Genomic DNA, 15,454 nt, shown 5'->3' on the forward strand with positions numbered 1-15,454 from the left:
ATTCGAAAGAGAAACATATTGCTTGAGAAAATCATCTTCCTCCGGCGCGATAGGTGGGGAGGGTGATTTTATCGCGAGCAATTTCGGTAAGAAAATGAACCCCGACGATTACACATCCGACGATAATCGGAAAAGATATAGAGAAAATGAAGAGCAGTCTTTTTCGAAAAGCAAAAAAGTATCAAGAACCCCAGATAAAAGGAACACAGAGGAAGACAAACTAGACCAAATATTAAATATGATGGCAAACTTAACGAAAGAGACACAAGATCTGAAAATTCACGTAAAAGAAATTAAAGAGGAGCAAAGGCAATACAGAGAAGAAATGAGGGAACTCCGAATTGAATTAGAAGAATTAAGACAAGAGAATGGTGAAGTGCGAAGAGAAAATGAACATATGAAAAAGGAACTGGAAGATGTAAAAGTGCGCCTTGAAAGACTCGATAGAGCAAGAAAAGAAAATAATGTTATAGTACAGGGAATGACAATAGATACGGGAGATAGAAGATTACTAAAAGAAACAATGGAGAACTTTATGAAAAAAGAACTAGATATTAATATAAAGATAGAAGAAGCTGTGAAATTAGGAAACAAAACATGTTTAGTCAGATTGCCAAACAAAGAGGAAAAAATAAAAGTAATGGAAAATAAAAGAAAACTTAAAGAAGTAAAAGAAGAAAGAATATATATAAACAATGATTTAACGAAAGAGGAATTACAAATACAAAAAGAAATAGCCAAAATAGCAAATGATGAAATAAAGAAAGGAAAACGCGTCCAAATTAAGCACAACAAATTGATAATAGATGGACGGGAGAGGAAATGGAATAAGAACAAGAATCAGTTGGATGAGGTTTTTCAAAACGTTTCAAAAAACTAGCAACTGATGAGAGAATACAAGACAATACTTATTTGGCGACGGACGAGGCAAATAAAAAGGAAATGAGTGCAGATAAATTGATGTATCACAAAAAAGAAATAAATAAGAGCAGACAAGGAAACAAAAATACAAGACGAAAACAAAAAAATAAAAAACATAAAGAACTGAAAATAAGCACATGGAATATAAGAACGATGTTGGCACCAGGAAAAATGCTAGAAATAAGCAAAGAACTAGCAAAGTATAAAATAGATATTGCAGCACTGCAAGAGATACGGAGGGAGGGACAAGGACAGATTGATAAACAAGACTTTACACTATTATACTCAGGAGGAAAGAAGCAAGGACAAAAAGGAGTGGGATTCATGATTCTAGGACAGCTAAGAGAAAAAGTCATAAACTTTAAACCGATATGTGAAAGAATTGCGTATGTAAGAATAAATAATAAACCATTCAATATATCACTATTAAACCTATACGCACCTACAGAAACAAGCAACACAGACGATAAAGACAATTTTTATGATAAGATAGAAGAAGAGATGGAAAAAATACCCAAAGAAGATGTTATAATTATACTAGGAGACCTCAATGCCCAGATTGGAAAAGAAGATTTTTTACAGCAAATTGCAGGAAAACACACCGTACACAAAAACACTAATGATAATGGTCTAAGACTATGTAACCTAGCAACAAGAACAAACATGATAATAAGCTCAACAAAATTTGAACACCCTAAAATGCATAAAGTAACATGGAGGTCACCTGATCAGAAAACGTATAGCCAAATTGATCACATACTAATAAACAAAAGAAAACAATCCTCAATGAAGGACGTGAGAACTTTCAGAGGTGCGTGTGCGGATTCAGACCACTATATGGTCGCAGCCACCATAAGACAAAAAGTTAAAATCCAAACTAAACAGAAAAATCAACAGAAAAAATGGAATGTCAATAAATTGCAGAATGCAGATATTAGAAAAAAATATGAAGAAGAAGTAACAATGCAAATAAGAGAGAAATATAAAGCAGAGGACATCAAATCAGAATGGGACATGATCAAAAAGTCAATAGAAGAAGCTGCAAAAAAGCAGGTAGGCAAACACCAGAAGAAAACAAAAAACGAATGGTATAACAACGAATGTAAAGAACTAACAGCACAAAAGGTGCAAGCAAGAATTAAATGGCTGAGAACGGATAAAGAGGAAGACAGAGAAAGTTATGAAAAATTAAGAAAGGACGCTAAGAAAATTATAAGACAAAATAAAAGAAGATGGGCAGATGAAAAGATGCAAGAAATAGAACAGGAAAGAACAAATAGAAACACGAAACATTTCTATAAAAATATTAAAGAACAAACCAAAAAATACAAAGGTAAAACAAACGGAATAAAAAATAAAGAGGGAATACTCATTGTAGAAGACAATGAATATAGGCAGGTATGGGCAGATCACTACAGAGAACTCTTGACGGAGGAATACACTGGAGAAGAAATGTACGAAGAAGAGGAAACGGTGGACGAAGAAGCAGACGAAATACACATTGCAGTCTCAAAAGAGCCAACAATAGATGAACTCGAGGAAGTAATACAGAAGAGCAAAAATGGAAAAGCTCCAGGAAAAGACGAAATTAACATGGAACTTATAAAATATGGAGGAAAGGAACTGAAGGAAAAAATACTATCACTATTGAAAAATATATGGAAGGAAGAGAAGATGCCAGAGGACTGGGAGATAGGGCAGGTAATAACAATACATAAAAAGGGAGACCAACAAATTTGTGAAAATTATAGAGGAATAACACTACTAAGCACAACATATAAAATATTGACTTCGATAATAAGAAAAAGATTGTCAAAGATCACGAAGAAGAGAGTGGGACAGTACCAATGTGGATTCACAGAAGGAAGATCAACAATAGATGCTATACACACAATAAAACAAATAATGGAAAAAGCAAATGAATACAAACTGCAATTAGAAATGCTATTCATCGATTTCAAACAGGCATTTGATTCGATTAAGAGAAAACAACTAATGATTGCCCTGGAAAAATTAAAAATCCCACATAAACTCAGAAAATTAATAAATATGACAATGAGAACTACCAAAATTAGCATAAAGACGCAAAGAGGCGAGACAGATGAATTCATTATAAATAAAGGAGTGAAACAAGGGGATGCCTTATCCACGACACTGTTTAATCTAGCTTTAGAATATGTACTACGAAATATAAACAAAGGAAACCTAAGAACAAGAGGTGGACAAATAATTGCATATGCAGACGACATTGTTATTATTGCAAAAAATAGAAACATAATGAAAGAAATGCTAGAAGAAATAAAAGAGAAAGGGGAGACAATGGGACTCACATTAAATGAAGAAAAGACGAAAATATTAAGACTAGGGAAACCAGCAATAAAAGGAAAAACCAAAATAGGAAATTCAGAGTTTGAAGATGTAGAACATTTCAAATACCTAGGAGTGACAATAAGCAAAACGGGTGAAAGAATACCAGAAATAAAAGAAAAAATATTGGCAGCGAATAAAGCTTATTTTGCAAATAAAACACTACTTAAAAGCAAAATACTGTCTATTAAAACCAAGATGAGAATATATAACACCATAATTAGACCAATATTATTATACGCAGCAGAAACAATGACGATGACTAAAAAAGATGAAGAAAACTTAAGAATAGTGGAGAGAAAGATCATGAGAACCATACTGGGACCAATCAGAACAGAGCAAAATGAATATCGAAGCCGAACAAATGCAGAGATTAAGAAAGTACTAAAAGAAGATATCGTGACCAAAATAAAGCAATGCAGAGTTAGATGGTTAGGTCACATCTGGCGGGCAGGAGATGAAGCAGTGACATATGCTATGATAGAATGGAATCCAGGAGGAAGAAAGAAAAGAGGAAGACCAAGATCAAAGTGGTTGCAAGAAGTTGAAGAAAACTTAAAAAACGCAGGAGTCAGAGAATGGCGGGGAAAAACTAGAGATAGGAAAAAATGGAGAGAAATCGTTAAGAAGATAACATAAGCAAAAGGGACTGATCCTCCCTAAGAAATAGGATCTAGAAAGCTTACGCGACTTAGCCCCACATCGGGGTGTACAGTCACTATATATATATATATAATTGGGGGATGATCTTCCTGATTTTTTTTGCCAAAACAAAAGGGACCAACTTTATTTTGAGTGTAACTTGCTTACATTTGATGCTAGAAATTTTTTTTATAAAAACAGAAATAAAACTTTTTTTAAACACTTTACCTATTTTTCATTAGCTATAACTCTGTTTTTGCTAGGTATAGAGACCTATACACAATTTTTTTAAATTTTTTATAGTCTATAGTTTTGCTAAGAATATTTTTTTCGACAAAATGCTTACGTTATGAGTTATTTGCGAAAAACCGTCTAAAAACGTGGTTATTTTGTTGAAAAATGAATATATTCACTTGCAAATAACTCAAATTGATTTGGTGAAAAATCTCTATAGAACAAAAGTCATTTCGGGACAAAAACAGTCAAAAAACATTTCAGGACTTATCTTGGACATATATCGCACCTTGAAAACCATAGGGCAGTAACTGCAAAAATCATAATATTGAGTTATGAGCATTTTAAGTTTTTGTAAAGTTAATTTTATTTACTGTAATTCCAAAAATTAAGCTGCAAACCTGGTGTTTGGCACAATTGTCTTTAATTTTACATATTTTTATATGAATTAAGAAGTACGTAAAATTTCCCCCAGGAAATAGGTATTTTAGCACATACGGCCATATGGTATTAAAAAATATATCAATTTTCGCACATGATACAGTAAAAATTCATATACAATAACAGTTTTTTTATTGATTGTACTTATTTATTACAAATTTTTAGTGTTAACACTTAATCAAAGTCTTGCATATTATAATCTGTCGCTTATATAATGTCTGTCGGTTATAATTCGCTTTTCTTTTGGGATCTGCAGTACGACGTTGTATATCAATTCGTTATAGTCTTGTCGCTTACTTCCAGTGTTGCAATCAAATCTCTATGCAGCACTCTGTTTTGTTGCATTAAAAGGATGTTTCCCTAGTAGATCTTGCTTTCATTTTACGAGCGTGGGTCACATTTTGCACATATTGCCATATAGATCTGGGTTTTTTTTTCCAATTTTAGAACCGTAGAGCATCAACTACTGCAGATAATGCCTGATGTTATAAAAAGAAGAACCGATTTTTGACAAAAGCCATAGGGATGTATCTTTCTGGTGCCGAACTTAAAATTTTTTGCAGACGCTGCTATGTAGCATTAAAAAATAGATTTTTTTTCTTATTAGACTACATTCAAAGGTCATTTCATGAAAAAATTGCAGATATTGCCATATGGTTTTCAAGGTGCGATATTTTTTCACCCCCGAGATGGAGTGAAAGTCACCCCCAGGGCAAAAGCACACATCAGCACCATATCAATTTTTTTCTTTGACATGTTAGCTATGTGTATGCCAAATTTCATGCCAATCCAAACGGTTCTTTAAAATTTACAGCAAAAACCGTGAAAGAATGTACTGTAATTAGAGTTGTTTTGATAAAACGAAAACTTTTGCAGTTATCAGCAGAAAACTTATTAAAAACAGTGATTTTTCGATAAAAAACTAACAATTTCGATAGCGAATAAACCGAAAACTGTTAATTTTATCAAAAAAAAAATGTGTAGAACGTTTTTTGCTTAGAAAGAATGTTTTTACCAACTTTTGTGGTAAAAATATAATAAAAAATTTCCACACCCGAGATGGGGTGGCAACCACCCCCATGGTAAAAACGCCTTTCGGAATCAAATACTCGGAGTCAAATTACTTGGACTAATACTTGTTTAATTAATCGAAATCGTATAATTAATTATGTAATTTAAATTATACCACCTAATTTCATTTACCTTATTAAAGAATGATAACTTACCAATGTGGAATTGATCGATTCAAAATCGTTCATTTGTTGATTGGGTGGTAAAAAGTGTGTTTCGACTGTGTAGAGATGGTTATGTTTTACGTCCAACTTGATACCATCTTTGTACCATACGATTCCACACTCAGGATAACATTCCACGACGCAGCTGAGGTTGATATGTTTTGAAGTATACAAAATGCCTTGGTAGGTTTTAGGCTTTTTCGTAAACGCCGGTGCAGCTGAAAGTAATATAAAATATTAGTTGTTTATGAAAAGTATCTAATGGTAATAAGAAGCAATTTTGGTCACATACTAAGAGAGAAAAATATTTTAATTGATGTGATTGATTATATAAGGCAGGGGTTCCCAAACTTTTTTGTACCACGCCCCCTTTTGTTGAAACGAAAGCTTCTCGCGCCCCCCCTTACAATAAATTGTATGCGCCTAAATAGGAACAAAACAAAAAAATAAGTATTAGCTTGAAAACAAAACATTTATTTATTCTGCCATAGGATACAATAATATCAGTTTCCATAAAATACAAAAATTATTAATAAAAGAAAAATAGATTAGGTTGGTTAGTGAGATGGATGTGCCTGCATTTTATTTACTAGTATGCCTATTCGTGGCTGAGTTTTAGTGCACAGCACAAGTCACTAGCAACATCATGTTTATTCCAGTACTTTGTTTTAATTGCCACAAGTATTGAAAATCGCACAAATAGTTACTTGAAAAAGGCAAATACAAATGAAGACCTTCCCGTGATACACTAAGATACACTTTGAAATATTTTAACCAAAATGAAGGTTTGTCCATTATAACAAAGTATTTGGCAGATAAATCATGCAAAAAATCATTTGGATTTATTTGCAAAGCATCTTCTTGAAGTGATTCACGCAGGGAGTCTATGTTGACATGGAATGGATCAGTTGACATTCTGTAAATAAAATTGTCACAAGTGTTTGGGAAGTATTTCTGGAACTCTTCAATTAGGCTCTCCAAATGGTTTGATATTTGGATTTTCAAACTTGATCCTTTCAAACTTGATAAATATCATTGAAGCGTGTTTCTTCTGAGATTGGCTCTACTTTAGAGAATTTTGAATAATTTCAGGGGTTTGTTGATATTTTACGCCTCCAAATTTGAGTAACTAAGCCTCCATTACAATGAGTAACTACTATATTTGAGTCTCCACCCTGCAGTTTTAGGTTAAGGCTGTTCAACGAGTCAAAGATGTTTGACAAATAAGCCAATATTACTTGGGTACAATGTTTTTTGAAGGCCATGTTTAGCTCATTTTGCTTTTGATGTTCCCAGGTGATTACTTCATCTCAAAGGTCAAATAATCTTGCCAAAATGTTTCCTTTTGAGAACCATCGTACTTCTGTATGAAGTAGCAGTGTTTTGTGATCACTTTCTAAATATTCACAAAGAGTTTTAAACAGTCGAGTATTCAACGCACTGTTTTTTATGTACTTCACTACTTTAATACACAACTTTAAGACAGCCATAAGTTCATTTGGAAGGGTTTTTGCTGCCAAGGCTTGTCGATGTATAAAACAATGTATCCCAATCACATCAGCATTTTTCTCTATTACTAATTGCAAATAGCCTGAGCGAAAACCAAGCATTGAAGGTGCGCCATATGTACATAAACTGATTAATTTTTGCCAAGAGAGTTCATGTTTGTCAAAAACCTCTCACATTGCTTTCATAACGTTAATAGCTTTTGTCGTAGTCTTCAGTCTCCAACTCTGTAGAAAAAAATAGGTCGTCTTTCATTTTTTCGTCTTGAATATACCGAACATAAACAATTAACTGATAACATTGTGCTATGTCAGTACTCTCGTCTAGCTGAATAGCAAAAAATGGCGATTATTTTACTGCATCAACTACCTGGTTTTGTATGCTTTCGGTCCTATCATCAATGCGGCGTTTCACAGTGTTGTCAAACGTGTATTTGAGATAACTTTTGCTTACTCTGCGTGACCAGACACAGTTTAACAAGAGGTTACTTTTGAATTTTAGAAAAATAACTAAATTTAATTTAATGTTCAACTTGTCTCGCGCCCCCCCTGATATGACCTCACGCCCCCCAAGGGGGGCGCGCCCCCCAATTTGGGAACCCCTGATATAAGGGATGGTAGAAGGAAAAAGAGGAGGGGAGTGACGAATCATATTATCAGCCCATAGTCGTCCACTGCTGAACATAGGCTTCCTCGAAAAACTTCCATTCAGATCTATCATGCGCTGCTGCAATCCCGTTGGTACAGATCCTTTTTATGTCGTCAGTCCAGCTTGTGGCTGGTCTTCCCGGGTTTCATCTATCCGCTCTCAGTCTCCACTCCAAGATTTTTTTTGGTCCACCTATCATCTTTCATTCTAGCGACGTGCCCTGCCCACTTCCATTTAATTTTGGCTATGTGTTTTATAATTTCTTCTACACCACTTCTTTTACGAATTTCCTCATTTCTTACCCTATCTCTTAACGTTATGCCCAACAATGATCTTTCTATTCTACGTTGCGTCACTTGCAGTAGTTTTCGTGCAGATGTCCTTGTTAGAGTAAGTGTCTCTACGCCATATGTAAGAACAGGCAGGACACATTGATTAAAGGCTCTTCTTTTTAAGCTGATTGGTATATCAAGTTTAAAAATATCATGCAGTCTTCCATATGCTGCCCATCCCGGAGTTATTCTTCTTAGCAGCTCTTTTACCATATTCTTCTTAGCAGCTCTTTTACCATATGTCAAGATATATGTAGCTGTCAACAACTTCAATTTCGACGTCTTTTACCTTTAAAAGATGGCTCGGAACTAAATTCGTCATCATTTTGCTTTACGTGCTGTATCGCTGAGTTCATTCAACATATTATTGGCAGTTTTCAGGTCATCTGAAATCAGAACAATATCATCTGCGAATCATAGATGACTAACTATCTCACCATCGACATTTATTCCTTTATTTTCCCATTGCAGTGACTTCAAAGCATGTTCAAGTACAGTAATGAACAACTTGGGCCACATAGTATCTCCCTGTGGAGTACCTCTCCTGATATATATCTTATTGACCATTCAACCAGGATATGCATCGTCTTATCGTCCTACCAATACAACGACGCATATCATGGTTGAAAATTTTAAAGCAGTGGAGTGAACAAATAGTATTGGAAATCTTCAGAACAGCTGCAGATAGAGTAAAATGAGCCGTGATGATCGCCAATGTTCATACGACGGAAAAGAAGAATGTTAATAAATGAATAGTAACAGTAGAACGTGATGGTATCACTGTATGAAGATAAAGGGGAATTCAGGAGTATAAGAACTATAGAGGCATGCAATTATTGTTACACACAATAAAAATTTGGGAGAGAACTGAAGAGTGAAGGCTGAGGAGGGAAACATCGATAGAAGAAGAAGAGTTTGAGTTTATGCCAGGGAGAAAGATAACGGATGCCTTGTTTGTTTTGAGATAGTTGATGGAGAAATACAGCGCGAGAATAAAAGAGCATCCTTCACAAACCTGAGTCGCTTCAGGTTGACCGGAATTCCTCTAAAAGTATATGAAACATTACACCGGAGCAAAAAAAAAATACTCCACGATAGCATTTCCAAAACATTGATCGATATGTAGACTCTTAATAAATTGTCCAATTGCAATTGGAATATTAAAGAAAAAAAGCGTAAAACATTTTAGTTTTTTCCCACAAAACCTTCAAAATATCTATGTAGAACAGACGGGGAAAGTCCAACTTAGACCAAAATCTCCCAGGTGTGTATGTATATTATAGCGTTAACAGGCTTTTTAGGCCCATTGCTAAATTTCCATTTTTTTCTGTTCTTAGCTGTGAGCTTCCCAACTCACTGACATCTTCCATTACTACATCTGTCCATTTCCTTCTCGATCTTCCTCTCTATTTTTGCCCTCAGTGATGCTCTCCAGCCCATATTTTTTGACATTTTTGCCCACCTGCTTTTTTCTAGTCTGCGTTTTCTCACTATTTTTGTCTGGGAAGTCTAATAGTTACTCCTTAAAATTTTCCTCAAACACTAAAGTCCTCCTTGAAAATAACTCTGGAGGGACTTCAACTATTTAAGAATAGTTCTTAAATATTCCAGGTTGCACTGACTGCCATGGACTCACATATATTTATTAAGATATTAAAAAGGATGAAATTTACAACACTCCAAGTTACTTTGAAGTTTCCTCAAAGACCATGACATATTCTATATCAGTAATAAAACAGTCTAAGCTAACTTGAAATCCTCCAGATGTTCCTGCAGCACTAGAGGACACTACTAATCTTTTACAGGTGCCCTTGATGTAACCAGAATCACTTAAAACTATCCAGAATATCGTAAAAACACTCATGAACTCTCCTAAAACTCAGAAACATTCCAGAGCAGTTTTCAAATATCTCAGGATAGTCCTGAAACACTCCAAGATGCTCTAAATTACTTTAAAATTATTGAAAAAATCCAGGATAGCCTCGAGTTTTTCAGAAGTTTTTGACTTATGCTATCATTACAATAAAAAACACTCCAACCTGTCTTAAAGTCTTCTGGATATACCTACAATTCTACAAAACATTTTTGGTATATATCGTATATTTCTGAAACACCCAGAAGCACTAAAAACTTCCCAAGATGTCGCAGAAATACTAGAAACTGCTCTGAATTACACCAGAAATTCTTAAAAGATATCACGACAGCGCTGATCTGATTAGATTTGATCACCAACCCCTTTTGGCAATCTGCCACAAGCGGTTGGCGATAAGATCCAATATCTGCTCCTTGAAACACTACACTGAAAAATAAATAACCGTGCAGCCAATGGAATGGGTAGGACAAAACATCTCAGGAAATTTGAGAAGTTATAGGGAGAATTCTTTAAGCGATATTGGGCAATTGCATATTAATTTGATGACTAAATAAAAACCTTTGTTTGATAGTTGCATGGGCTATGACCCAATTAATCTTGCCGCTAATAAAGAATATACATTAGGATCATTCAACCAGTCAAGATGTGCTTTTTAATACATTCACTCGAGTCAATTCAAACAGTCCAGATGTGGCTTTAGAATCATTCAGTCGAGTCAATTCGAACAGTAAAGATGTGCCTTTAGCATTCCTTCGAGTCAAGCCAAACAGTCAAGATGTACTTTTAAATACACTCCTTCGAGTCAACTCATCCAGTCAAGATGTGCTTTTAAATATATTCCTTCGATTCACTTCAAACAATCAACATGTAGCATCATCAATGATTATCAATTCAACCGTCAAACGAATCGGTCAGTAAAGCAGCGTCATTAAGTAGATATTTAAGGTCTCCCAGAGAGAGAGAGTGTAGTTAGAGAAATAAAGTATCTTCTTTAATTTGGTGTTTCACTAAGGGCGACAGGTCCTATAGCTGAGCCGGAGATTATAAAAATTGTAAATTATTATTTGAGTATAAATAAATCAAAATAAAGACTAATAAATTAAGTCTTGAAAGTTATTGATAAATTAATTCAAAAGTTAACAGTATGAATGTACTTACCATACACATTAACGAAAACACTCGCCTGAGCCCCCTTCCCACCTTCGTTCTGAGCAGCACAAGAAAAATTATTCCTCGTTTCGAGTCTTGCTGAGGGGATGGTATAAACCGATTGGGTGACGTTCGTTAGCACGTGTGATCCTCTATGCCAGATGTAACTTACGTTGTCCGGTCGGCCACTTGACTCAACGGTACACGTCAGGTTTACTGAGCCTCCTTTGACGACTTTGGATGGTGCGTATCGTATGCGAGCTGGACCGGGAGGATCTGAAAATGAGCAATGGTTTTTATTTAATGTTTTAGTACAATAGTGAGAGAGGGGAATTTAATGTTTGAATGTTTGCTTTGCTTAACGAATTATACCATAAATTATCCCAGCAATTAGAAGACTTTAAGCACTTGATGATTTTCCAACAGCTGGGCAGTACCAAGTGCACTCAGTGAGTTTTACTTCTAATATATACGTATTGCTCAGATATATTCGTCGACTTTAAAGCAGCCTATGACAGTACAAATTGTAAACTTTGGTATTCCTCTTTAGTTGGTTCAATTGACAAAATTAACAATTTAAAACGTAAGCTTTACCCGCTATCGTTCCATTAGTTAACACTTAATGAGATCGCTAGCGTCATGACGGTTATTGCAGCAACCTCATTAAAGATGCTGAATTAATGAAAAGGTAGAAAATAAAACTGAAATGTTTATTAAAAGGCAGAAAATAAAACTATATATATCTAATAAAGTAAAAATTACAAAAACCTCTAGTGTTAATTTTAGAACTTCACTTGTTCCTACTGTCTAACAATATGTTAAATACGTGCCCTAGTAATAGTAGTGGAATATTATAAATTTAAAGATACTACCCTGCGTAGTCGTTTGTATAGCAATGAGCTGGGCAGTTGCTTATCCCCACTTCTAGCTGACGTCTTTATGGGCCCCTTAGAATCCAATCACATTGTGAAGAATCCTGAAATTTTACATTGGTTCCGATATGTTGATGACTATTTACTCTTCATTTCAGGTAATCACTGCTTAGCTTTAGCTCATTAACTAGTTCTTAAAATTAATCAAAATCATCCTAATCGCAAATTCACAACGGAACTAAAAAGAATCTTTTAATGCCATACATTTTCTAGATTTGTTATTACCCAACTTAACGACCACTTAAACGTTGGTATATATCTCAAACGCACTTACATAAACTGTGGGTTATGTGAATAACCCCATGATATTCACTCTTCTTCCACTCACCCGTTATCTCATAAATTTTCTGCTTTCAGAAGTTTCAAAATTCCAATGAAGTACCTATTTAATCAAAATAAAAATAGACGGTTTCGTTTTGATTCAATTCGAGTCTTTTACCATCCTCTGATATATGTTTCTAGGTTTAATCGTTATCAAAGAGGCAGGTAAGAAGACTGAACTGAATCAAAACGCACCGACTGGATGGAAAATATACTTAAATATTTTACCAATGCATGCCTTTAGCGATCTCTACAGAGGAAATATGAAGTGAGTGTCAACAACGATGAGAGTAAACTGTGAAACCAAGGTATAACCATGCCATCGGGCGATGCTAGGAATTTATTAAACTAATGGAGGTATCTACACGTGCCAATGAAGTGTTTTAAAATTTTTCTTGATAATGAAGATCAATAACACTGAGGTTTTTCAACAATTTTCGATAATCGCCCAATATCTCGCTAATGTGGGGACGTATATGATTTGATTGGGCAATTGTCATTTTAACCAAAAAAGAAGTCATGACATCTTAACTACTTTTTTGCTATCTCCTCTAGTTTTCGGTATAACCTGGAAAATATATCAATTTGGGACACCCTGTAGATGTAACTATTGAAATGTCATTTTGCTCTGACTTTTTAGTGTAAATTGACAAAGCGATAACAGCTAAAGAAAGTTATAATTTAAACTCAGATTCGATTAAAAATGAATAACCATTTTAAATTTCGTTGCAAGACGAAACTACAGCCGCATTATATTCTAGTTCAATCAGAGAGTGCAGCAAGCACCTCAACCGGTCTCGAAACTTATTAGTCTCTCATCGGGAGGCACATATGCTGCTCTCTCTGACCCAACCAGGACAAACCCCGGCGTGCAGTCACGGATTTCAACGAACGAAATGGCAGGGATGCCCTAGCGGCAACTGCTATACATACCACCAGATTGAAAACAATGGGAACATTCTCTGGTTATATCTCCGAGGCTTCTAAAATTTGCAAGCCATAACGGATGCTGAGACTAAAGAAGATGAGGGAATTTTACAATTTATAATTCACCTCCCTCGATTCCCTGGAACTTTACCGCGCTGAGCAGATGGGACGTGAATTATAAATGATATAATTCCCTCATCTTATTTAGTCTCAGCATCCGTTATGGCTTGCAAATTTTAGAAGCCTCAGAGGTGTAACCAGAGAGGGTTCCCATTGTTTTCAATTTGGTGGTATGTAGAGTAATATTTTTGATGTTATTTTATGTGCTATTAGATTGAAAACTTAGTTTTAAGTTTTAATTGTTTGCGTATTTCAAAAGTTAAAAAAAATAAAGAAATTTAACTTTGTATTTCAGATTCACGCTCTAAAATTCTTAGTGTTCACTCAAGTAGCTATTTTTACACCTCCGTAAACTTGCTCTGTCATTTTAAATATACGTCCCATTATTCGGGATAGCTGTTACTTGTCTAATTTATCTGGTGTATCGGAAAAGGTCACTCAATAATAGTTGTCGACATTCGAAAAGGTAACAAACGGAAACTTACAGTAAACTACCAGCTCCTGTGGCTCGGACACCGGTCCCCAACCGCCCTTGTTCATTCCTTGACACGTATAGTTGCCGGAGAAGGACTCGTCGACCCTTTCCAGGCTCAAAATGCTCGGATCCAGACCGCAGAATGGGCCGCCGTTCCCCTCGGCATTGCCGTTCTCGTCGATGTTCGTGTAGTTGCATTCCGGGAATTCTTTCATCAATTCACCTTCGAGGAACCACCGGACCTGAAAGAGATGAATGAAGACCATTAGTAATAAATAGTTTTATGCCACTTGATGTGTGCATACGGTATTGCGTGAGATAGGCCGTCGAAACAGATCAGCCCTAAAGAAAGCATTACGGATGAACTACACGGAAAGAAAATATGATAATAATATTCGAAAAATAAAAAAGTTTGTCTTCTATCGTAACTAATAAAATGTGATAGTTGCAATGCATATAGCTTTTAACAAAATTTAACATTTTCCACAATACTTAAGAGGAAACAGTAGCGATCAACAGGTAGAGAAAACGCGTTCCAAGATTGCGGCTGTAATTTCGAATATTTTTTCGAGATATTTAGCACACGTATTCGTAATATAATAAAGAATGGCGGTACAGAGCCCAATTTGAAAAATATATTAATATGTGGAAATTACTCTGTAATTAAATACAATATTAAAAAAACGAGCCTGTACCGCCATTAAAAAGAACAAAAAAATACACTTTCTTCAAATAAACTTTTTTATCCGATGCCTAGATTTTGTGTCATTTTGGAACTACTAAAATTTTTTATTTCATTAGTAGTTCCAAAATGACACAAAATCTAGGCATCGGATAAAAAAATTTATTTGAAGAAAGTGTATTTTTTTGTTCTTCTTAATGGCGGTACAGGCTCGTTTTTTTAATATCGTATTTAATTACAGAGTAATTTCCACATATTAATATATTTTTTAAATTGGGCTCTGTACCGCCATTCTTTATTATATTACGAATACGTGTGCCAAATATCTCGAAAAAATATTCAAAACTATTGCCGCAATCTTTGAACGCGTTTTGGCTACCTGTTGATCGCTACTGTATCACCTTAATATGATAATATCAGAGTATAATTATAATATGCTTAATGTGAATATTATTCAGATTATTTCATCCACCCCTTTTCTGGCTGACCAGATCTTGATATGATAAGAGAATTTTATGGCGATGAAAGACATATAAGTATGTCACCCAAAACGATAACAACAAATATATGTAAAATACTTCGCCTCTTTTTTTTATATAAAAAATAAAAATAGAAATAGAAATAAGAAATAAGAGAAAAACAATAAATA

At 34.8% G+C, this 15,454-nt stretch overlaps 1 protein-coding gene across 1 annotated transcript in view; it reads right to left on the bottom strand.

Annotated features, from left to right (window-relative positions):
• LOC126891812 (uncharacterized) overlaps positions 1-15,454 on the bottom strand; it is a 999,773-nt gene that overhangs the window by 106,976 nt on the left and 877,343 nt on the right. Inside the window, exons 10-12 of the mRNA XM_050661086.1 lie at positions 14,134-14,365; positions 11,358-11,624; positions 5,832-6,058 (exon numbers count right to left, since the gene is read on the bottom strand). Coding sequence (XP_050517043.1) covers positions 5,832-6,058; positions 11,358-11,624; positions 14,134-14,365 — 726 coding nt within the window. The remainder of the gene's footprint in view (positions 1-5,831; positions 6,059-11,357; positions 11,625-14,133; positions 14,366-15,454) is intronic.

Source organism: Diabrotica virgifera, chromosome 9 (assembly GCF_917563875.1).
Source record: "Diabrotica virgifera virgifera chromosome 9, PGI_DIABVI_V3a".
In the NCBI taxonomy this organism is placed as follows: domain Eukaryota; kingdom Metazoa; phylum Arthropoda; class Insecta; order Coleoptera; family Chrysomelidae; genus Diabrotica; species Diabrotica virgifera.